This window comes from Nannobrachium achirus (genome assembly GCF_963921795.1).
Source record: "Nannobrachium achirus genome assembly, chromosome: 5".
Taxonomy (NCBI): domain Eukaryota; kingdom Metazoa; phylum Chordata; class Actinopteri; order Myctophiformes; family Myctophidae; genus Nannobrachium; species Nannobrachium achirus.
In genome coordinates this window covers 26,739,018-26,763,440 of record NC_137814.1, presented here as the reverse complement: position 1 = coordinate 26,763,440, position 24,423 = coordinate 26,739,018, and the positions used below count along the sequence as shown (strand labels likewise).

Genomic DNA, 24,423 nt, shown 5'->3' with positions numbered 1-24,423 from the left:
TAACTGCGACCTGCCGGTCGCAATAATTCTGGAATATAGTAGAAATATGAGAGAGGAAAACATTCCTGATCAGTGAATACTTTCAGAGCCATCCTTTTAGGAATCTCTGAAAGATTTGCCCACATCTTCAAAAGTAAATCAGTGGCTTCTCAAAGTGGAGGTGGAAGTTGGGTTATGATCATTATTATTATTATTATTACCCTTAATTTGCCTACAAATGTTTATTTTCAAACAAACCCCCCTATCCTGTGGTGTAATGCGGGTCTACAATACATCATCTTCATCAGCAACCCTCGAGGCGGATGATCACTTCACGCGTGTGAAGTGATCACTTCACACAGGAGTGATTTTATTGATGTAATTCCTTAGTCTTAACCTTGGTTGTTTTCTCATGCCCCACATTTTGGGTAGCCTTTAGAACAGCGCTCAAGTTATTATTATTATGACTATACTTCGTTGTAAGACTAATACCAGATCTAGAAATTCACAACACGTGACTTTTGGACAAAATATAGGCATATGCCAAACTGCCAAAAGAGGGCAGAGGAAAGTTGTTAATGTGTCATCTTTATTTCTTCCACGGGGCGGTACACCTAGCCTCGTAAACCAGACTCTCCTTTCAGGATATCAGAAGGGAGGAGTCTAGTTTACTAGGCTAGGCGATACTGTACAGGTGCAACTATGCCATACCAACTGGCATTGTTCCTGAGTTGCATCGTTACCGAGTAGGCCAGTGCAAGACAATGAACTCCCTGCTGGGACTCTAGATATTATTAGTCCTGAAATGAGCCACTTCTGTACAAAGCTCTGAATCATTCATTTAAATAAGTATTTTGGTGTGAATGTAAATGAGCGTGTCTATCAGTGGCTTCTCAATGCGTAGGATGGGTTGAGGGGGTCAGCATCTGCAGAGCAAAACATACATAATATAAACCAAATCATTCTAATCAAATTACTTAGTTTAGTTATCTTGTCTAACCCTCATGTAAAAGCTTTAAGATGACTTGAACTGTTAAACAGATAAAGTGATGTTGCAGTTTCTCTTCTGCATTGTGGTGGAGGGACAAATTGTGTGAAGGGTAGACGGCACCATTGTCACATAACAAGACAAGGCATTGGACTTTCTAATATATCAAAATACATATGGACCATTGCCAAGTTTTATTATATTCGCTAGCCTTATTTTAGACTCAGCTGATGAGAGAAACCGCTCAGAGAGTGGGTGGGTCTATGGGCTGGAACCAATATATTCACTTTATAGTCCCTGTTTATAAATGCAATTTGTATTATTGATACCTCTGCTGACACCTTTAGGGTCGATTCAGACTCTTATAAGGAGCCTAACTTATTTCGGTTCGGGAGGGCTCCCCGACCCGAAATGATTTAGGTTCGGGGGGAGTTCATTCATACTTTCTTAACGGTTAGTACCGAAGTCTCTTGCAAATATTGGAGGTCCATGGCATGAAAACGTTTGTGGCCGATAAATGAGTGTTGCAGGGCGGATAGTGGATACATATCTGAATGGCCCTCGTGCCTACACGCTGAATGACTGGAGGTCCAGTTAGCAGCAGACCAGCAGCACCAGATGGGGACGAGCTCTCTCGAAAACATATTTGGGTCTGGACAGCTAGTGCCGAACCGAAATAAGTTAGGCTCCTTATAAGAGTCTGAATCGACCCTTAGACTTCTACAGTGAGTGCAGATTGTTTCTTCTCTATGATACTGACATGACACTGTCCATGATTCTGAACATGATACTGACATGATACTAACCATGATAGTACAACCATGATACTAAGAGACACGATACTGACTGATGGGTTAAAACCATTTTAATATCTATTATATTTAAAACACCAACTTCAGTGTTAAAAGTGTCAAGGTTTTTGAACAAATAACTAATGCACGTGATGAGATGTCTCCACTGCAGGAGGATGACCACAGCAATAATATCTCAATAAGGTCATACTGCCCAGGACATTGGATAACGCCAAGCCATATTTGGCATATGTCCTTCTGGCTACGGGGCCCAAGACACGAAAACATCTGATATCCATTGTTATGTTATAATTGTCCAATCAGAATGTGACTAATGTATTCTGTATAACTCCATATATCTGTGAAATTATGTTTTGTTTCAGCAGAAGGCAACTATGGGTGAACTATTGACTTGCTGTACGTTGAACTCTGCACAATTCTCTTAATACACTTATCTCAAACAGACTTATTGGTGTGCTGCCTCTTTCTTGGACTCTGACTGACTGTGGTTTTACTCTTCTGGGAAAGGATAACTTTCTAAAGTGAAAAAAAAAAAGAAAAACATCACAAGGATGCAACTGGGACGTATCATCAGTGATGTAGCCTGGGGTCGACAGGTGTTTCGGGTCTCGCAACATCATACACCCTCGCCCAGGTGACCCAGCCGGGGTTGATCAAGTCCCGACTTACGTCCCAGTAGCTATCCACGATCAGTCCTATTAGGGAAAGACCAGGGTCACTCAATGTGCTGCACCGGAACTACTCTGCCGGGATTGGGGGCAGCTCTATGGGTTGACTCCTGGCCGGGCTCCTCCTACGTCTCACCAGGTCCTCTCCTGCTCTCACCAGGTTCAGAACCTGTGCGTTGCACCAGACTCCCGATCCAAACATTCCATTCAGCTGCTGCAGGTGGTTGGGCCGCAAGGGTTGGCCAGTGGTAGTACTGCAAGCTCCACTTGGGCAAGGTGGTGCTGCAGGCTCCGCTTGTGGCTTGAATGGCCCTCCTAAAGGCCTCACTGTGGATTTGTTGGGCTTCTTCCTCACGGAAGACACAGGCTGGGGCGCTAACCCAACCTGCTCCCGGGTGCCGTCTACATTCCGGCCGCCAACCGACTCTCCAGTGGTCACCAAACTATTCCTGGTTGTCACATAGTCTATTAAATTAATACATGGGAATTAATCAAAAACCCATCACTGACCATGATAATAACCACGATACCAACCATGATACCTGTGGGCTAACTGTGTGTTAGGATTTGTTGTAGGAACCTTTTTATTTAAAACGGGGGACACTTTAATAAAGAACACCAGACCTACCTCAGCTTTGTGCTGGCTCTCTGTCTTTATACAACTATAATAATAGTGTGGTACGCCGTCACCTTATTAAGTCATCTTTTGAGGAAAACTATGTTTTGCCCAAGTCAGCTCCTCATGACACTGGCCTCCTCTGGTATAATCACCTATTTCCTAAAAGGATCATGCTGTTCCCACACATTTTATGTAGGCCATAGGTGAGAAAGAGGGCCAAAATAGATTGTTTTTGTTTCATGGCCTAAATCACTGACTAGGTCAAATTATGTATTAACCTTTTTTTTTTTTTTTAGCCTAAGTCAAGGTTTAATCCTATTTAATCCTCTTGTGTTACATGACAGACAGTGTTATCCATACATTAATTGTCATAATTATTTATACATTATTTGGCTTTTGGGTGGAATCGTTTAGAAATATATAGTTTTGTTTGGATCCGTTTTAATTGTTTCCTGTAAACAGACTAAGGCAGAGAAGCTGACAGACAGGGAAGACAAGGATGCTGACAGAACCCTCGCTAAAAACCTCAGGACAAACATCCACTCGTCAGACAATTTGCCCTCCTGGCCCCCAAACTGTGGAATAAACTCCCTGTTGCACTAAGAACTACAACAGACTCACTCCCAAAAACAAAAAGGTAGTACATTATTTGGTGCCTGTCATGTGAGATGACACTGACCATGATGAATGACAATAAAGCATTCAAGACAGGTGTTTATATTAAACTGTTTTACATATCTATAATATGATCTAATCATAACTTAATCATAACCAGATATTGCTGAATTGTTTTGTAGCATGACATGACTTAAGTCATGTCATATATATATATATATATATATATATATATATATATATATATATATATATATATATATTATTATTATTATTATTTGTATTATTTTTTGTATACGCCAATACCTACAACATGTTCCAAAGTTACATCTTCACAGTATTGTCATCAGTGGTAATGAATGGTCACTATCACATAGATAATACCACAGTTTATTGAAGATTTTAACACATTTCGTTTGCTGTATGTTGATCACAGTAAGATATTTGTCCATAAATCCATCTAGTGTTGCAACAGTTTTCATCTGTCATTGGAACTCCACCATCATGCTGCTGTCAACTGGAGTGTGTTTACTGGGGTCAGAAAACCTTCTGTTTATAGCAAAACGGATGTGAAAACCAAAGTATATTGCATGGCATTGCGTCGCCAGGTATGTCTGCTAAGAGTATTGTGAGTATTGTTAATTTAACGTAGTTTAAAATGTTTTAGAAGCAAAATGACAGAGGAAACACTGTGCTCTGGCTGTGCAAGGGTGATGTTTTGAGCGTATCACTTAAAAACGAGAGGGCTTTTTTCATCGCAGTTATATTGATAACAAAAAGGCACATGTGTGCTAACTGGTCAGCTCTTTGTTTCATTTCATAACATGCACCGCAGTTTGTTATAACTTGTTTTAATCGAGGAGAAAACACAAGTGGCACATTAAGCCACCTAGACAAGAGGAGCTGTGTGTATGTTGTCTCTATATGGTTCTCATGTGGTGTTTAAGTCCAGCCCCTTCGGAGCGTTCAGCACCAGTCTGACAGACTTTACTTTAATAGAAGGAAGGACGAACGACTATCCGAGACAACTATGGCAGAAGTAGCACCAGCACCCGCCCCAGCTCCGGCCAAGGCCGCTAAGAAGAAGGCGGCTCCCCGACCCAAGAAGACTGGCCCCAGCGTCGCTGAGCTGGTCGTCAAGGCCGTGTCCGCCTCCAAGGAGCGGAGCGGTGTGTCTCTGGCTGCGGTCAAGAAAGCTCTGGCTGCCGGCGGCTACGATGTGGAGAAGAACAAGGCCCGCGTCAAGATCGCCGTCAAGAGCCTGGTCGCTAAAGGCACCCTGGTCCAGCTCAAAGGCACCGGCGCGTCCGGCTCCTTCAAGATGAACAAGGCAGAGGCGGTGAAGGCGAAGAAGCCTGCTGCAAAGAAGGCAGTTAAAGCAAAGAAGCCCGCTGCCGCCAAGAAACCCGCAGCGGCTAAGAAGCCCAAGAAGGCGGCGGCAAAGAAGCCCGCAGCCGTCAAGAAATCGCCCAAGAAAGCCAAGAAGCCCGCCGCCAAGAAAGTAGCAGCTAAAAGCCCGAAGAAGGCTGCCAAGAGCCCCAAGAAAGTGGCAAAGAAGCCCGCAGCAGCCAAGAAAGCTCCAGCCAAGAAGGTTGCCAAACCCAAGGCCGCAAAGAAGGCAGCCCCCAAAAAGAAGTAGTAAACCATTTGTTCCATCTCTTTACCCACAAAAGGCTCTTTTAAGAGCCAACCACTTCATTTTATAAGAGTATCCTCATACACCATGGTCATACTGTGAGCACTGGAATAATAACCAGCCTGTTTCAATGGACATGTGTGTTAAATGGTCTAATACCACTCACAAATAATGAATGATAACATTATGACAAAGTTAAACATTAACGCAGCCTAACTTTGTCCTACATTATGAACACGGCCATTTCTCACTTTAGCTTGCAAACCCAGCCACACCTCCCCTATGACCTAGTTTTGTATGTTAGTCCATAAATCACTGTTCGATTTGCCATTGTCCTGACTACTAGTATGTTTGGTTCAAATTCAACAACATTGATATTGAATAGTGGCCTACTACCATTGTTCAGGTTCAAAATCACATACATTATTATACATAGTAACTCTGGTCCACCTCTACATCATGTGCAACAGATGGCAAATGTCAACATTGCTCAAATAAGCGTGACATGAAGTCCGCATAATACTTGATTAGGTTATACGTGACAATACAAACGTTTAAACTTGAGAGAGTCGAAAGAAATGCTATGGCCCAGAGTGTGTACTATGCATGTATTCAGTAACACCACATGTACATTGACAAGAATATTAATAGATGAGAATTCAAAAAATGAACAACAATTATTATGGTATATAGAGGACTTGACTAGCAATATTGCTATATAACAAGGGGTGATGTGACCAAAATGAACAAGGGTGTGTGTGGGGCGGGGGAGGGGTAAGGGGTATGGCAACGCCCACATAGTCTGCCTGTCCTCCCTTACGTCCTCAGAACACAGATAAAAAGGCATGGCTCACAGCTCTGAAGCCATTCACTTCTACATCTTCAACTGATCCGAAGCGTAAAAAATGAGTGGGCGTGGCAAAGGCGGAAAAGGACTGGGAAAAGGAGGCGCCAAGCGTCATCGCAAGGTTCTTCGTGATAACATCCAGGGCATCACCAAGCCCGCTATCCGCCGTTTGGCTCGCCGTGGCGGTGTGAAGCGCATCTCCGGTCTGATCTACGAGGAGACCCGCGGTGTCCTCAAGGTCTTCCTGGAGAACGTGATCCGTGATGCCGTCACCTACACCGAGCACGCCAAGAGAAAGACCGTGACCGCCATGGATGTTGTCTATGCTCTGAAGAGACAGGGACGCACTCTGTACGGCTTCGGAGGTTAAAACTACTGACTTGATCTACCAACAACCCAAAGGCTCTTTTAAGAGCCACCCACACGTTATGTAACGAGTTTATTCCCACTTTTGTGCAGATGTGAATATATATAGATATATACAATAAGATCAGTTAATAATCCAAAACATGACTATACTGTGCTGCTAAAGATACACAATGTTGTAATTCGACACGCACGACCAGGCAGAAATGTCTATTGACTCTTTTTCCACGTTTTCCCAAATTAAACATCGCTTTGCTTCATAGACATTTTAAGCAGCACGTGAAATGGTATACGCTCTGCGATGAACCATAGTACAACTGGGTTTAAACAAGCGCTTGTGACTCTGCCATTATTAGTCTATGAACATGTAGAGGCGGGAAAACACACTGAGTTCATTATCTTACTTTGAAATACTCCGAATACAGAGTTTACATTACAATGTCCAAACTGAAGTTAACTGGAGTGATGGAACTACATCGATTCTGCTTCCATTGTCTTGAAGTAATAAACGGGCTAGGAATGGAGAAAAATAAAGTAACACACACACACACACACACACACACACACACACACACACACACACACACACACACACACACACACACACTAACTATTTCTCATATTATAGACTAATATTGGGAATAATGTCATTGTCTCAATGAATAGACAGATTGATATAGTATATACTTTGTTAGTCAATAAAGCATTGTGGCTTGTTTCCATTTGGGGACCTTTATGGACATTAAAATATACATTTAGCCTAAGTGCATATTTAGCCGCTCAAAATATTACAGGGACAATAGAGCGCACGAGCGGGAGAAATAATACAAAAATAAAGACACCGCCCTCTTTGTAGGAGGATCAGCAAATCATCTGCTGGGAGTCACACAACCACATTGGCATTGGCTGTGTATAAATAATGGTGCGACTGCGCTTTCTCGTCACATTCGTGACTATAAGCCTCTAATAGAATACCGTCAAAATGCCCGAAGTTGCCAAGCCAGCGCCCAAGAAGGGCTCCAAGAAAGCCGTCTCCAAGACCGCCGCTAAGGGCGGCAAGAAGCGCAGAAAGTCCAGGAAGGAGAGCTACGCCATCTACGTGTACAAGGTCCTGAAGCAGGTCCACCCTGACACCGGCATCTCTTCCAAGGCCATGGGCATCATGAACTCCTTTGTCAACGACATCTTTGAGCGCATCGCCGGTGAAGCCTCTCGTCTGGGTCACTACAACAAACGCCGCACCATCTCATCCAGGGAGATCCAGACCGCCGTCCGCCTGCTGCTCCCCGGTGAGCTGGCCAAGCACGCCGTGTCTGAGGGTACCAAGGCTGTCACCAAGTACACCAGCTCCAAGTAAACCGAATAGTCTGCTATTAAAAACAAAACGGTCCTTTTAAGGACCACCCACATTTTCAAGCGAGAGTTGATCCGAATACTAGCAAGAGGACTTAATGAAACCTTACCGCGGGGCCTTCCTTGCACATTTTATTTTCTTCTTTCCTCCTTTCTATTGGCAATAGATCAGATACTCTTGGAGTGACCTAAAGATGCCATACAAGTAAATTGACTACAAGATAAAAACACTAAACCTGTTATGTATATAATAGTGCTTAACATGTTAAGATCAAGCTAGATATGTAACTAACAAGCATTCCACACAGTGGACGATTTGATGGTTATAAATAAATGGCCTCATATTGTTTGTAGCATACAGGGGCTATTTTAATTCATTTTTGCGGCTGCTGTGAATCGGGTCCATGTAATTCGTAAAATGTAGGTTCATAAATGTCCTTTATGAGAACATTGTGTTGTGAAGTGGATGGTTTCGTTCCTTACATGAACAAATAAAGTAGTTATTCCTCCTGTTGTGCACCATGATATGTCAATTCAATCTTTATGTCATTGAGTCAGGTTTCATTTTGTCCCTCAAGTAGAAATATATTTTCTTCAAATATATATATTTGAAGTCTGCTGGAAACGACCCACATAGCCAGCCCTGACAACGCAGCATGATATCTCTGATGTAGCTGATATGTGGGGAAAAGGCACTTCTATTGTCTCTATAGGTTTTGATAAAGCTGACGGGGTAGGCATATTTTTTAATAGTAAAGCTGTAATTAAGAAAAGGGAAATTATTCCGGGTAGAATTTTTTTGGTTGATTGTTTTTACTTAAACATAAAAGGGATGTGCACAATCGCTATGTAGCCTACCGTGTAAGCCCAGGTCGCCTTTAGGCTGGAATTTGCATTAGCTAGCAGGATTTAAATTGATTTTTCCCTACATTAGCATTAGAATTGACTCTTTGTTGATAAGGTGGGTGGCTCTTAAAAGAGCCTTTGTGGGGTTTGTTCAGAAGAATGTAGTTTACTTCTTGGCGGCTTTCTCGGTCTTCTTGGGGAGCAGGACGGCCTGGATGTTGGGCAGCACACCGCCCTGGGCGATGGTCACTCCGCCCAGCAGTTTGTTGAGCTCCTCGTCGTTGCGGACGGCCAGCTGGAGGTGACGGGGGATGATACGAGTCTTCTTGTTGTCACGGGCAGCGTTTCCAGCCAACTCCAGGATCTCAGCGGTCAGGTACTCGAGGACAGCCGCCAGATACACCGGGGCGCCAGCGCCGACTCTCTGGGCATAGTTGCCTTTACGCAGCAGCCTGTGGACACGACCAACGGGGAACTGGAGTCCGGCACGGGATGAGCGGGTCTTAGCCTTCGCCCTAGCCTTTCCGCCGGTTTTCCCTCTTCCGCTCATTTTGTAGGTTTATTTCAAGAGTATGTAGCTCGAAGAAATGTGCTGGAGGAGAGGAGCGCGAGCCTTTTTATACGTTCGACTTTGTAACACACTTTTTTGTGATTGGTGGGACAGACACTGTGAGCTCCCCACCAATCACTACTAGTGGCGTGATCGGCTCCTCCCAGTCTAAACTCTGGTTCCTCCCAAACAAGGAGGTTCCTGACCACAGACCAATCAGAGAAAGACGGCGCCTCAGAGCCGCTGAGATAAAGAGAACGCGTTTGCGCTCATTTCTATCATAACTTCTTTGTTCAAGCAGCAGAGTCGAGAGAGAAAATGGCACGAACCAAGCAGACCGCTCGCAAGTCCACCGGTGGCAAAGCCCCCAGGAAGCAGCTCGCCACCAAGGCAGCTCGTAAGAGCGCACCGGCAACCGGTGGAGTGAAGAAGCCTCACCGTTACCGTCCCGGTACAGTGGCCCTGAGGGAGATTCGTCGTTACCAGAAATCCACCGAGCTGCTGATCCGCAAGCTGCCCTTCCAGCGCCTGGTGAGGGAGATCGCCCAGGACTTCAAGACCGACTTGCGCTTCCAGAGCTCTGCCGTCATGGCTCTGCAGGAGTCAGCCGAGGCTTATCTGGTCGGTCTGTTTGAGGACACCAACCTGTGCGCCATCCACGCCAAGAGGGTGACCATCATGCCCAAAGACATTCAGCTGGCCCGTCGCATCCGTGGAGAACGTGCTTAAACTCACCTGTCACTGTCTGAACCCCCAAAACGGCTCTTTTAAGAGCCACCCATCTACTTGTCTAAAGATGACATTCCTCCTTTGTGCAATATTATCTACCTTATCTGAATTGCAGTTGCTTTTGTTTCACCTGCAGTCCCCACAAACACAGCGATAAAATGGCATGCAGCAACATTTATTAACATAAATACCGTATTTCACTCATCAAACTGCGAAAACCCACCAACATTTTGTAATGTGCCATTGTGTCCATGTTTTCTGGCAAAGGGTTTAATATTGTATTTGTGTGTCGTGTATATAGGTGGTCCAGTTGCCACATGTTCTGTTTTGGTGTGTGGGCCTCATACAACATGTTCACGTGTAACTATTAGGCCTGAATAAAACGGCCACTTGTGGAAACTGTTATGGTAGATAGTATACAAATCGATTAAATACATACAGTCTTGATCCAAGTCCAACCTTGCAAGTTCTGCTCGAGCGTGTGCTCTGAGGACGTAAGGGAGGACAGGCAGTGGGAGTTGCCCCCCCCCAACCCACACCAACCCACACACACTGATTATTGCTAGTCAACACCTCTTATTTCATTGTTTATTACTGTTGTGTTCATTTGTAACACCATTATTTTACTCTGGTCCACAATAATGTATTTTAAATAATACATTATATGGCTAAAAAAAGCTGTGTGTGTGTGTGTGTGTGTGTGTGTGTGTGTGTGTGTGTGTGAGTGTGTGTGTGTGTGTGTGTGTGTGTGTGTGTGTGTGTGTGTGTGTGTGTGTGTGTGTGTGTGTGTGTGTGTGTGTGTGTGTGTGTGTGCTGTATACAATGCAGGTCTGAATCCAGGACTACACCAAGATTCTTGGCTTGGGTTGATCTTTTCCTTTTTTTTTTACATTAATGATTAAAGCACACATTTACAGCAGTTTGTCTAAACATAGGTCACTCGAAAGACTGCATTTGCAAGTCACAGACTTGTGATATGCAGCAAGCACTTAAAGGGGAAGACCACCCATTTTCAATATTGAACTATGTCATTGATATACATTAGATGAGTTGTGTGGAAATACAAAAAAAGGTCCCCCTCTTCTGTGTTGCCTAGAACTGGAAGATTGATTTTGGGGTTTGCATGTGGTCTGCAATCAGACTCTATTGGCTCAGAGCCGCTCAGAGCCCGCCCATAGCTGCAGCTGATTGGTCCGGCCCGGGACTTTACGAGTGTTATCAACTGTGCTGGAGCGAGCCCAGATGGTAAAGCAATGCATAAGCAATGCTGCCACCATCTGGCGAAAGTCAGGTTAGGATGTGAGGGGTCAAACTAGGGATTTTTAATTATTCTGAATCCATTGCAAGCATTTGTTTTGCACGAAAAATATTCCTTGGGCAAGAAATGGCCACTCAAAACGATGGTTTAGTGATGAGTCATCAATTTTCACAGTCTTTTGGGGTCCGTTTTTAGCCCAAGGAATGTTTTTCATGCAAAGAAAATGCTTGCAATGGATTCAGAATAATTAAAAACCCCTAGTTTGACCCCTCACATTAGCCTAGTTCCAGACCCTGAATCACTAGCCACACCCCTTTAATTTTTTTGTTTTGGCGATTCAGGGGTCTAGAAGTGCTCTCATTGAGGAGGCCTGCCTCGGTTGAAAATCCGTACGGCGAATCAGCGTCGTGAATCAGCGTCTTGTGATCAGCGTGGGTGGGGGTTTCCCAGAACTCATGTGTGTTTCCAAGTAAACCAGCGCCGCCGCCGTACCGTACCGCGCATCGCGATAAAATGCGGTAAATTGCGGTAAAATGCGATCGTATCGATCTCGCTATGGAACACCAGTAGCAGGCATGTTATGTTGTGTTTGATTACTAGTTCGTATAGTGCTCCTATTCTGACTGTTTCTTTGGTTAGCAAGTAGCACTAGCAAGCAACAGGCTAGCCACTAGCCAGTCACACATAACAACCATGATAACAACACTATGTCATGTGTTGGTCGGTGAACCAATCGCTGAAGACTGCCTCTTTTTGGCAACGCCCATCCCTGCAAACGCCCTGGGGGGAAGAACTTTCAGACTGAATAATGAAGTGAAACGAAATGTAAATTCAGGCTGAGTGTCAGGCTACCCTCACATCCCACTTAAAGCACATTTTTTGGGAGTCATATTTTCCTTTATAGTGTAGTGTATAGTAAGTGAAGGTAGGTAGGTCGTTTTCAAAACTTTGCCCCGATGGGATTCCTTGGGACTTTTTTTCCCTCACTAAGGACATAATGAGGATACAGAATCAGTTGAGTTTGCTACTATTGCAATTTGTTTTAGGTTTTTTCATATAATGACTGGACTACAAGCTTGAATGCCTAATGAACAACGGTGAGCTTATAAATCGGCTATTTTCACTATATTATACAAATCTTGTATGAACATTTGGGGAAAAGCTTTGAATAATTCCCCAAATATACAGGGCCAACATAGTTGTGGTTAAGGATCTCTGTCGGTCACTCCTCGTTTTGGGTCTGGTCACCTCAGTCCAGCTAATTATAAAGATAAATTCATACTCAGGTTAAAGCGAAAACTAACTGAATTTAACGTTGGATTGTGCAGTCCAAGTAGGGAATGAGGCTTTACTCCAGGTGAAGGAGTATTCAAGTATCTCGGGGTCTTGTTCACGAATGAGAGAAATGGAAAGACAGAGAAGGAGATCAGAATCAGAGCAGCAGGAGCGGTTTTGCTGTCGCTAAATCGCACTGTTGTGAAGAAAAAAGAGTTGAGCCGGAAGGCAAAGCTCTCTGTCTACCGAGCAATCTTCGTTCCTACTCTCACCTATGGTCATCATGAAGTGTGGGTCTCGGTCATGACCGAAAGTATAAGGTCGCGGGTGCAAGCGGTCGAAATGGGTTTCCTCAGACGGGTGGCTGGTAGAGATGAGGTGAGAAGTTCAGTCACCCGAGAGAGACTTGTAGTAGAACCGCTGCTCCTACACTTGGAAAGGAGTCAGCTTAGGTTGTTCGGGCATCTAGTACGGATGCCCCCCGAGCGCCTTCCTAGGAAGGTCCTCGATGCACGTCCCACTGCCTGGGAGGAGACCCCGTGGCAGACCAAAGACCAGGTGGAAGGATTACATCTCCAAACTGGCTCGGGAATGCCTCGGTATACTCCCTGAGGGAGTGGAGGAAGTTGCTCGGGATAAGGAAATCTGGAAGTCTCAGTTGGAACTGTTACTCCCGCGACAGAAATCTCCATATATGGGTATAAAATGGATTTTGTTTCTGGGAATGCCCATGATAACAAAGGAATTTAATACTAAAAACCTTACTAAATACTAATAGAAATATGGAGTCCAGAACGATGATAAAGGTAGAAGTTCCTTGCAGCATTTATTTAGAGAGCCTTCAAGATACAGCATAGTCCAAAGATACAGCATAAAACCAAGTACAAGAGAGAGCACACAGGCCTGACCACGCAGAATACTGTCTTCTTCATTATTACCTACAGTTTAAATACCAATAGAGGCAGGCCCCATGTGAGACCTTCGACAGACAGCTTGTTCAAACAGGCAGACAAAGTGAACTAAGTGACACCCCTTGATCATGGTTACCTTCAAAGCACATACAGGACATAGGCCTACAGTACATTTATAACAGTAAGACATCAAAAGGACTGATTCGTCTGAGATTCAGACAATTTACAGTGACCTAAATGACACCTCATAGCCTTAAGCAGTGACATCTACCAGCTGTGTGAATTTGCAACCACAGGAAACACAGAGGGTGATGCTAGATTACCTTGACATTGAACAAAATACGACATATTCTTAATACACAAAAATCTATCTATCAGCCCATATATGGACTTTTTATTTCATTTTATCCTTTATTAATAATAATATGTATCCATATGCATACGATATATTTTATGCCCCTACATGGACATCTATCTGAACCAGCCACACAGATATGGGCCATGGCTTGGCCATCTGGCCAGTGATATATATCGATGACATCAGGGATCTTCATATATGGGCATAAAAGAGATTCTGGGGAATACCCATATATGGACTTTTACATAGGTGATGTCACCTGTGATGTCACAGTGACAAGGGAACCAAACAATAGACTGTAAAGATGTGTACTGACTGACTGACACGGAGACAAGCTGCGACATTTCTCATCGTGGTATACTGCGACCTTCGGTCGCAATAAATAGCAACAAAGGCAAAGTGTTCAAGTTGTCCACGCGTGCATCTATTCTGCATCTAGCTTAAGGCAAAACCCAAATTCAGAATGAAAGTCAAATATATGCTTCTAGGTGTCCCTGGAACAAAATATTTTGAGATGGGGGTCCACGGCCAAATACATATCATTTTGGGCGTCCTTGACAGGACAAAAAAGAAAAGAAAAGAGAACACTTCCCATGACAGACTGGTAGAACATCTTCAATGTTTTATGTTTTTATTTTTCTGCTTTATTGTAATCGTTGTAATTATTATTATATATATATATATATATTTTTATTTTTTTTCTCTGTTAAGCACTTGTGCTTCATGTTCTGCTCTGTAAAGCGCTTTGAGCTGCATTTCATGTCATGAAAGGTGCTATACAAATAAAGTTTTATTATTATTATTATTATTATCTGTAGCATCATTGCACAATCGCCAAACGATCTCAGTCTTCTCAGGAAGAACAGCCTTTAAAGCCTGCTTTAAGATGTTACAGATATTTAATTCAACTAAATAGTAATTAAATAATTAATAGTGCAGAGCCAAACAAAAAAGTCCATTGTCCATTGGACAATGCAAAAAGTGTAAAGCTCAATACTTTTACTTCTACTCCTCTACATCTCACTTTTACTCCACTACAATTATTTGAAAACGTTAGTTACTAGTTACTTTGCAGATATAAATGATTATATTATAAAACATACTTTAATCCACTTTAGCCCTATTTTATACCTTGGCTATTTGAAAATAGCCGATCAACAATTAAGCTCACAACGCGTAGATCTGCTATTTTCAAACATTTTGTACTTTTACTTTTGGTACTTTAAGTACATCTTAATGTCAACACTTTCGTACTTTTGCTCAAGTACATTTTGAATTCAGGACTTTTACTTGTAACAGAGTATTTCTATATTTCAGTATTGATACTTTTACTTAAGTAAATATGTGAGTACTTTTTCCAGCACTTGCCATGACAGACTGGTAGAACATCTGTAGCATCCTATTGATTGATTGATTGATTGATTGATTGATTGAAGACTTTATTAGAAGTTTGCATAAAAAAAGTACAGTTTCATGAAGGTCAACTAAAAGGAGATCCTAGGAAAGCACTTGGCTTATTTACACAGGAAACCATTGAAGTATCTCATAACATTGAATGACAGACGGATAGAACACAGTACTATGCAGATATGGTCAGGAGAAAATAAAATAAAATAAATAATAAACAGAGACTAAAAAATCTAACCTCGGTTCGAAGTGAAGCAGTGAATCTGAGTATAACATTTTCATCTTAAGCTTGACCAATGTTCAATTTTTCATTCATTCATTTTGGACTGGACAGGCATGGGACAGGCACGGGACAAACTCAAACTAATACCGACATAAGGCACAAAGTAATCAGTGTGTGTGGGTTGGGGGGGGGGGGGGGGGGGCAACTCCCACTGCCTGTCCTCCCTTACGTCCTCAGAGCACACGCTCGAGCAGAACTTGCAAGGTTGGACTTGGATCAAGACTGTATGTATGTATTTAATCGATTTGTATACTATCTACCATAACAGTTTCCACAAGTGGCCGTTTTATTCAGGCCTAATAGTTACACGTGAACATGTTGTATGAGGCCCACACACCAAAACAGAACATGTGGCAACTGGACCACCTATATACACGACACAAAAATACAATATTAAACCCTTTGCCAGATGGTGGCAGCATTGCTTATGCATTGCTTTACCATCTGGGCTCGCTCCAGCACAGTTGATAACACTCGTAAAGTCCCGGGCCGGACCAATCAGCTGCAGCTATGGGCGGGCTCTGAGCGGCTCTGAGCCAATAGAGTCTGATTGCAGACCACATGCAAACCCCAAAATCAATCTTCCAGTTCTAGGCAACACAGAAGAGGGGGACCTTTTTTTGTATTTCCACACAACTCATCTAATGTATATCAATGACATAGTTCAATATTGAAAATGGGTGGTCTTCCCCTTTAAGTGCTTGCTGCATATCACAAGTCTGTGACTTGCAAATGCAGTCTTTCGAGTGACCTATGTTTAGACAAACTGCTGTAAATGTGTGCTTTAATCATTAATGTAAAAAAAAAAGGAAAAGATCAACCCAAGCCAAGAATCTTGGTGTAGTCCTGGATTCAGACCTGCATTGTATACAGCACACACACACACACACACACACACACACACACACACACACACACACACACACACACACACACACACACACACACACACACACACACACACACACACACACACACTCACACACACACACACACACACACACACACACACACACACACACAGCTTTTTTTAGCCATATAATGTATTATTTAAAATACATTATTGTGGACCAGAGTAAAATAATGGTGTTACAAATGAACACAACAGTAATAAACAATGAAATAAGAGGTGTTGACTAGCAATAATCAGTGTGTGTGGGTTGGTGTGGGTTGGGGGGGGGCAACTCCCACTGCCTGTCCTCCCTTACGTCCTCAGAGCACACGCTCGAGCAGAACTTGCAAGGTTGGACTTGGATCAAGACTGTATGTATTTAATCGATTTGTATACTATCTACCATAACAGTTTCCACAAGTGGCCGTTTTATTCAGGCCTAATAGTTACACGTGAACATGTTGTATGAGGCCCACACACCAAAACAGAACATGTGGCAACTGGACCACCTATATACACGACACACAAATACAATATTAAACCCTTTGCCAGAAAACATGGACACAATGGCACATTACAAAATGTTGGTGGGTTTTCGCAGTTTGATGAGTGAAATACGGTATTTATGTTAATAAATGTTGCTGCATGCCATTTTATCGCTGTGTTTGTGGGGACTGCAGGTGAAACAAAAGCAACTGCAATTCAGATAAGGTAGATAATATTGCACAAAGGAGGAATGTCATCTTTAGACAAGTAGATGGGTGGCTCTTAAAAGAGCCGTTTTGGGGGTTCAGACAGTGACAGGTGAGTTTAAGCACGTTCTCCACGGATGCGACGGGCCAGCTGAATGTCTTTGGGCATGATGGTCACCCTCTTGGCGTGGATGGCGCACAGGTTGGTGTCCTCAAACAGACCGACCAGATAAGCCTCGGCTGACTCCTGCAGAGCCATGACGGCAGAGCTCTGGAAGCGCAAGTCGGTCTTGAAGTCCTGGGCGATCTCCCTCACCAGGCGCTGGAAGGGCAGCTTGCGGATCAGCAGCTCGGTGGATTTCTGGTAACGACGAATCTCCCTCAGGGCCACTGTACCGGGACGGTAACGGTGAGGCTTCTTCACTCCACCGGTTGCCGGTGCGCTCTTACGAGCTGCCTTGGTGGCGAGCTGCTTCCTGGGGGCTTTGCCACCGGTGGACTTGCGAGCGGTCTGCTTGGTTCGTGCCATTTTCTCTCTCGACTCTGCTGCTTGAACAAAGAAGTTATGATAGAAATGAGCGCAAACGCGTTCTCTTTATCTCAGCGGCTCTGAGGCGCCGTCTTTCTCTGATTGGTCTGTGGTCAGGAACCTCCTTGTTTGGGAGGAACCAGAGTTTAGACTGGGAGGAGCCGATCACGCCACTAGTAGTGATTGGTGGGGAGCTCACAGTGTCTGTCCCACCAATCACAAAAAAGTGTGTTACAAAGTCGAACGTATAAAAAGGCTCGCGCTCCTCTCCTCCAGCACATTTCTTCGAGCTACATACTCTTGAAATAAACCTACAAAATGAGCGGAAGAGGGAAAACCGGCGGAAAGGCTAGGGCGAAGGCTAAGACCCGCTCATCCCGTGCCGGACTCCAGTTCCCCGTTGGTCGTGTCCACAGGCTGCTGCGTAAAGGCAACTATGCCCAGAGAGTCGGCGCTGGCGCCCCGGTGTATCTGGCGGCTGTCCTCGAGTACCTGACCGCTGAGATCCTGGAGTTGGCTGGAAACGCTGCCCGTGACAACAAGAAGACTCGTATCATCCCCCGTCACCTCCAGCTGGCCGTCCGCAACGACGAGGAGCTCAACAAACTGCTGGGCGGAGTGACCATCGCCCAGGGCGGTGTGCTGCCCAACATCCAGGCCGTCCTGCTCCCCAAGAAGACCGAGAAAGCCGCCAAGAAGTAAACTACATTCTTCTGAACAAACCCCACAAAGGCTCTTTTAAGAGCCACCCACCTTATCAACAAAGAGTCAATTCTAATGCTAATGTAGGGAAAAATCAATTTAAATCCTGCTAGCTAATGCAAATTCCAGCCTAAAGGCGACCTGGGCTTACACGGTAGGCTACATAGCGATTGTGCACATCCCTTTTATGTTTAAGTAAAAACAATCAACCAAAAAAATTCTACCCGGAATAATTTCCCTTTTCTTAATTACAGCTTTACTATTAAAAAATATGCCTACCCCGTCAGCTTTATCAAAACCTATAGAGACAATAGAAGTGCCTTTTCCCCACATATCAGCTACATCAGAGATATCATGCTGCGTTGTCAGGGCTGGCTATGTGGGTCGTTTCCAGCAGACTTCAAATATATATATTTGAAGAAAATATATTTCTACTTGAGGGACAAAATGAAACCTGACTCAATGACATAAAGATTGAATTGACATATCATGGTGCACAACAGGAGGAATAACTACTTTATTTGTTCATGTAAGGAACGAAACCATCCACTTCACAACACAATGTTCTCATAAAGGACATTTATGAACCTACATTTTACGAATTACATGGACCCGATTCACAGCAGCCGCAAAAATGAATTAAAATAGCCCCTGTATGCTACAAACAATATGAGGCCATTTATTTATAACCATCAAATCGTCCACTGTGTGGAATGCTTGTTAGTTACATATCTAGCTTGATCTTAACATGTTAAGCACTATTATATACATAACAGGTTTAGTGTTTTTATCTTGTAGTCAATTTACTTGTATGGCATCTTTAGGTCACTCCAAGAGTATCTGATCTATTGCCAATAGAAAGGAGGAAAGAAGAAAATAAAATGTGCAAGGAAGGCCCCGCGGTAAGGTTTCATTAAGTCCTCTTGCTAGTATTCGGATCAACTCTCGCTTGAAAATGTGGGTGGTCCTTAAAAGGACCGTTTTGTTTTTAATAGCAGACTATTCGGTTTACTTGGAGCTGGTGTACTTGGTGACAGCCTTGGTACCCTCAGACACGGCGTGCTTGGCCAGCTCACCGGGGAGCAGCAGGCGGACGGCGGTCTGGATCTCCCTGGATGAGATGGTGCGGCGTTTGTTGTAGTGACCCAGACGAGAGGCTTCACCGGCGATGCGCTCAAAGATGTCGTTGACAAAGGAGTTCATGATGCCCATGGCCTTGGAAGAGATGCCGGTGTCAGGGTGGACCTGCTTCAGGACCTTGTACACGTAGATGGCGTAGCTCTCCTTCCTGGACTTTCTGCGCTTCTTGCCGCCCTTAGCGGCGGTCTTGGAGACGGCTTTCTTGGAGCCCTTCTTGGGCGCTGGCTTGGCAACTTCGGGCATTTTGACGGTATTCTATTAGAGGCTTATAGTCACGAATGTGACGAGAAAGCGCAGTCGCACCATTATTTATACACAGCCAATGCCAATGTGGTTGTGTGACTCCCAGCAGATGATTTGCTGATCCTCCTACAAAGAGGGCGGTGTCTTTATTTTTGTATTATTTCTCCCGCTCGTGCGCTCTATTGTCCCTGTAATATTTTGAGCGGCTAAATATGCACTTAGGCTAAATGTATATTTTAATGTCCATAAAGGTCCCCAAATGGAAACAAGCCACAATGCTTTATTGACTAACAAAGTATATACTATATCAATCTGTCTATTCATTGAGACAATGACATTATTCCCAATATTAGTCTATAATATGAGAAATAGTTAGTGTGTGTGTGTGTGTGTGTGTGTGTGTGTGTGTGTGTGTGTGTGTGTGTGTGTGTGTGTGTGTGTGTGTTACTTTATTTTTCTCCATTCCTAGCCCGTTTATTACTTCAAGACAATGGAAGCAGAATCGATGTAGTTCCATCACTCCAGTTAACTTCAGTTTGGACATTGTAATGTAAACTCTGTATTCGGAGTATTTCAAAGTAAGATAATGAACTCAGTGTGTTTTCCCGCCTCTACATGTTCATAGACTAATAATGGCAGAGTCACAAGCGCTTGTTTAAACCCAGTTGTACTATGGTTCATCGCAGAGCGTATACCATTTCACGTGCTGCTTAAAATGTCTATGAAGCAAAGCGATGTTTAATTTGGGAAAACGTGGAAAAAGAGTCAATAGACATTTCTGCCTGGTCGTGCGTGTCGAATTACAACATTGTGTATCTTTAGCAGCACAGTATAGTCATGTTTTGGATTATTAACTGATCTTATTGTATATATCTATATATATTCACATCTGCACAAAAGTGGGAATAAACTCGTTACATAACGTGTGGGTGGCTCTTAAAAGAGCCTTTGGGTTGTTGGTAGATCAAGTCAGTAGTTTTAACCTCCGAAGCCGTACAGAGTGCGTCCCTGTCTCTTCAGAGCATAGACAACATCCATGGCGGTCACGGTCTTTCTCTTGGCGTGCTCGGTGTAGGTGACGGCATCACGGATCACGTTCTCCAGGAAGACCTTGAGGACACCGCGGGTCTCCTCGTAGATCAGACCGGAGATGCGCTTCACACCGCCACGGCGAGCCAAACGGCGGATAGCGGGCTTGGTGATGCCCTGGATGTTATCACGAAGAACCTTGCGATGACGCTTGGCGCCTCCTTTTCCCAGTCCTTTTCCGCCTTTGCCACGCCCACTCATTTTTTACGCTTCGGATCAGTTGAAGATGTAGAAGTGAATGGCTTCAGAGCTGTGAGCCATGCCTTTTTATCTGTGTTCTGAGGACGTAAGGGAGGACAGGCAGACTATGTGGGCGTTGCCATACCCCTTACCCCTCCCCCGCCCCACACACACCCTTGTTCATTTTGGTCACATCACCCCTTGTTATATAGCAATATTGCTAGTCAAGTCCTCTATATACCATAATAATTGTTGTTCATTTTTTGAATTCTCATCTATTAATATTCTTGTCAATGTACATGTGGTGTTACTGAATACATGCATAGTACACACTCTGGGCCATAGCATTTCTTTCGACTCTCTCAAGTTTAAACGTTTGTATTGTCACGTATAACCTAATCAAGTATTATGCGGACTTCATGTCACGCTTATTTGAGCAATGTTGACATTTGCCATCTGTTGCACATGATGTAGAGGTGGACCAGAGTTACTATGTATAATAATGTATGTGATTTTGAACCTGAACAATGGTAGTAGGCCACTATTCAATATCAATGTTGTTGAATTTGAACCAAACATACTAGTAGTCAGGACAATGGCAAATCGAACAGTGATTTATGGACTAACATACAAAACTAGGTCATAGGGGAGGTGTGGCTGGGTTTGCAAGCTAAAGTGAGAAATGGCCGTGTTCATAATGTAGGACAAAGTTAGGCTGCGTTAATGTTTAACTTTGTCATAATGTTATCATTCATTATTTGTGAGTGGTATTAGACCATTTAACACACATGTCCATTGAAACAGGCTGGTTATTATTCCAGTGCTCACAGTATGACCATGGTGTATGAGGATACTCTTATAAAATGAAGTGGTTGGCTCTTAAAAGAGCCTTTTGTGGGTAAAGAGATGGAACAAATGGTTTACTACTTCTTTTTGGGGGCTGCCTTCTTTGCGGCCTTGGGTTTGGCAACCTTCTTGGCTGGAGCTTTCTTGGCTGCTGCGGGCTTCTTTGCCACTTTCTTGGGGCTCTTGGCAGCCTTCTTCGGGCTTTTAGCTGCTACTTTCTTGGCGGCGGGCTTCTTGGCTTTCTTGGGCGATTTCTTGACGGCTGCGGGCTTCTTTGCCGCCGCCTTCTTGGGCTTCTTAGCCGCTGCGGGTTTCTTGGCGGCAGCGGGCTTCTTTGCTTTAACTGCCTTCTTTGCAGCAGGCTTCTTCGCCTTCACCGCCTCTGCCTTGTTCATCTTGAAGGAGCCGGACGCGCCGGTGCCTTTGAGCTGGACCAGGGTGCCTTTAGCGACCAGGCTCTTGACGGCGATCTTGACGCGGGCCTTGTTCTTCTCCACATCGTAGCCGCCGGCAGCCAGAGCTTTCTTGACCGCAGCCAGAGACACACCGCTCCGCTCCTTGGAGGCGGACACGGCCTTGACGACCAGCTCAGCGACGCTGGGGCCAGTCTTCTTGGGTCGGGGAGCCGCCTTCTTCTTAGCGGCCTTGGCCGGAGCTGGGGCGGGTGCTGGTGCTACTTCTGCCATAGTTGTCTCGGATAGTCGTTCGTCCTTCCTTCTATTAAAGTAAAGTCTGTCAGACTGGTGCTGAACGCTCCGAAGGGGCTGGACTTAAACACCACATGAGAACCATATAGAGACAACATACACACAGCTCCTCTTGTCTAGGTGGCTTAATGTGCCACTTGTGTTTTCTCCTCGATTAAAACAAGTTATAACAAACTGCGGTGCATGTTATGAAATGAAACAAAGAGCTGACCAGTTAGCACACATGTGCCTTTTTGTTATCAATATAACTGCGATGAAAAAAGCCCTCTCGTTTTTAAGTGATACGCTCAAAACATCACCCTTGCACAGCCAGAGCACAGTGTTTCCTCTGTCATTTTGCTTCTAAAACATTTTAAACTACGTTAAATTAACAATACTCACAATACTCTTAGCAGACATACCTGGCGACGCAATGCCATGCAATATACTTTGGTTTTCACATCCGTTTTGCTATAAACAGAAGGTTTTCTGACCCCAGTAAACACACTCCAGTTGACAGCAGCATGATGGTGGAGTTCCAATGACAGATGAAAACTGTTGCAACACTAGATGGATTTATGGACAAATATCTTACTGTGATCAACATACAGCAAACGAAATGTGTTAAAATCTTCAATAAACTGTGGTATTATCTATGTGATAGTGACCATTCATTACCACTGATGACAATACTGTGAAGATGTAACTTTGGAACATGTTGTAGGTATTGGCGTATACAAAAAATAATACAAATAATAATAATAATAATATATATATATATATATATATATATATATATATATATATATATATATATATATATATGACATGACTTAAGTCATGTCATGCTACAAAACAATTCAGCAATATCTGGTTATGATTAAGTTATGATTAGATCATATTATAGATATGTAAAACAGTTTAATATAAACACCTGTCTTGAATGCTTTATTGTCATTCATCATGGTCAGTGTCATCTCACATGACAGGCACCAAATAATGTACTACCTTTTTGTTTTTGGGAGTGAGTCTGTTGTAGTTCTTAGTGCAACAGGGAGTTTATTCCACAGTTTGGGGGCCAGGAGGGCAAATTGTCTGACGAGTGGATGTTTGTCCTGAGGTTTTTAGCGAGGGTTCTGTCAGCATCCTTGTCTTCCCTGTCTGTCAGCTTCTCTGCCTTAGTCTGTTTACAGGAAACAATTAAAACGGATCCAAACAAAACTATATATTTCTAAACGATTCCACCCAAAAGCCAAATAATGTATAAATAATTATGACAATTAATGTATGGATAACACTGTCTGTCATGTAACACAAGAGGATTAAATAGGATTAAACCTTGACTTAGGCTAAAAGAAAAAAAAAAGGTTAATACATAATTTGACCTAGTCAGTGATTTAGGCCATGAAACAAAAACAATCTATTTTGGCCCTCTTTCTCACCTATGGCCTACATAAAATGTGTGGGAACAGCATGATCCTTTTAGGAAATAGGTGATTATACCAGAGGAGGCCAGTGTCATGAGGAGCTGACTTGGGCAAAACATAGTTTTCCTCAAAAGATGACTTAATAAGGTGACGGCGTACCACACTATTATTATAGTTGTATAAAGACAGAGAGCCAGCACAAAGCTGAGGTAGGTCTGGTGTTCTTTATTAAAGTGTCCCCCGTTTTAAATAAAAAGGTTCCTACAACAAATCCTAACACACAGTTAGCCCACAGGTATCATGGTTGGTATCGTGGTTATTATCATGGTCAGTGATGGGTTTTTGATTAATTCCCATGTATTAATTACTTTAGAAAGTTATCCTTTCCCAGAAGAGTAAAACCAGTCAGTCAGAGTCCAAGAAAGAGGCAGCACACCAATAAGTCTGTTTGAGATAAGTGTATTAAGAGAATTGTGCAGAGTTCAACGTACAGTACA

General features: G+C 43.5%; 10 protein-coding genes across 11 annotated transcripts in view; 5 read left to right on the top strand and 5 right to left on the bottom strand.

Moving 5' to 3' along the window:
• Window positions 1–4,711: 4,711 nt before the first annotated feature.
• The window catches only part of LOC308285878 (histone H1-like), a gene marked incomplete at both ends in the record, with an annotated part of 500,380 nt that continues 480,668 nt past the window's right edge, over window positions 4,712–24,423 (top strand). For both annotated transcript variants that reach the window (XM_080726768.1, XM_080726766.1), the window contains one exon: window positions 4,712–5,227. In XM_080726768.1, coding sequence (XP_080582894.1) covers window positions 4,712–5,227 — 516 coding nt within the window. The remainder of the gene's footprint in view (window positions 5,228–24,423) is intronic.
• LOC308285703 (histone H4) lies at window positions 6,223–6,534 on the top strand (the record flags this gene model as incomplete). The annotated part of the gene is made up of 1 exon (XM_080726548.1): window positions 6,223–6,534. One exon carries the CDS (start codon window positions 6,223–6,225, stop codon window positions 6,532–6,534), a length of 312 nt encoding a protein of 103 aa, XP_080582674.1.
• LOC308285894 (histone H2B-like) lies at window positions 7,513–7,887 on the top strand (the record flags this gene model as incomplete). Its single annotated transcript, XM_080726783.1, has 1 exon — window positions 7,513–7,887. One exon carries the CDS (start codon window positions 7,513–7,515, stop codon window positions 7,885–7,887), a length of 375 nt encoding a protein of 124 aa, XP_080582909.1.
• LOC308285421 (histone H2A-like) lies at window positions 8,896–9,279 on the bottom strand (the record flags this gene model as incomplete). The annotated part of the gene is made up of 1 exon (XM_080726178.1): window positions 8,896–9,279. The coding sequence occupies one exon, from the start codon at window positions 9,277–9,279 to the stop codon at window positions 8,896–8,898; it is 384 nt and encodes a 127-aa protein (XP_080582304.1).
• Window positions 9,598–10,008, top strand: LOC308285666 (histone H3.2; the record flags this gene model as incomplete). The annotated part of the gene is made up of 1 exon (XM_080726499.1): window positions 9,598–10,008. One exon carries the CDS (start codon window positions 9,598–9,600, stop codon window positions 10,006–10,008), a length of 411 nt encoding a protein of 136 aa, XP_080582625.1.
• LOC308284555 (histone H3.2) lies at window positions 17,203–17,613 on the bottom strand (the record flags this gene model as incomplete). The annotated part of the gene is made up of 1 exon (XM_080725215.1): window positions 17,203–17,613. One exon carries the CDS (start codon window positions 17,611–17,613, stop codon window positions 17,203–17,205), a length of 411 nt encoding a protein of 136 aa, XP_080581341.1.
• On the top strand, window positions 17,932–18,315 carry LOC308285322 (histone H2A-like; the record flags this gene model as incomplete). The annotated part of the gene is made up of 1 exon (XM_080726037.1): window positions 17,932–18,315. The coding sequence occupies one exon, from the start codon at window positions 17,932–17,934 to the stop codon at window positions 18,313–18,315; it is 384 nt and encodes a 127-aa protein (XP_080582163.1).
• Window positions 19,324–19,698, bottom strand: LOC308286082 (histone H2B-like; the record flags this gene model as incomplete). The annotated part of the gene is made up of 1 exon (XM_080727042.1): window positions 19,324–19,698. One exon carries the CDS (start codon window positions 19,696–19,698, stop codon window positions 19,324–19,326), a length of 375 nt encoding a protein of 124 aa, XP_080583168.1.
• On the bottom strand, window positions 20,677–20,988 carry LOC308285470 (histone H4; the record flags this gene model as incomplete). Its single annotated transcript, XM_080726240.1, has 1 exon — window positions 20,677–20,988. The coding sequence occupies one exon, from the start codon at window positions 20,986–20,988 to the stop codon at window positions 20,677–20,679; it is 312 nt and encodes a 103-aa protein (XP_080582366.1).
• LOC308285879 (histone H1-like) lies at window positions 21,891–22,499 on the bottom strand (the record flags this gene model as incomplete). Its single annotated transcript, XM_080726769.1, has 1 exon — window positions 21,891–22,499. One exon carries the CDS (start codon window positions 22,497–22,499, stop codon window positions 21,891–21,893), a length of 609 nt encoding a protein of 202 aa, XP_080582895.1.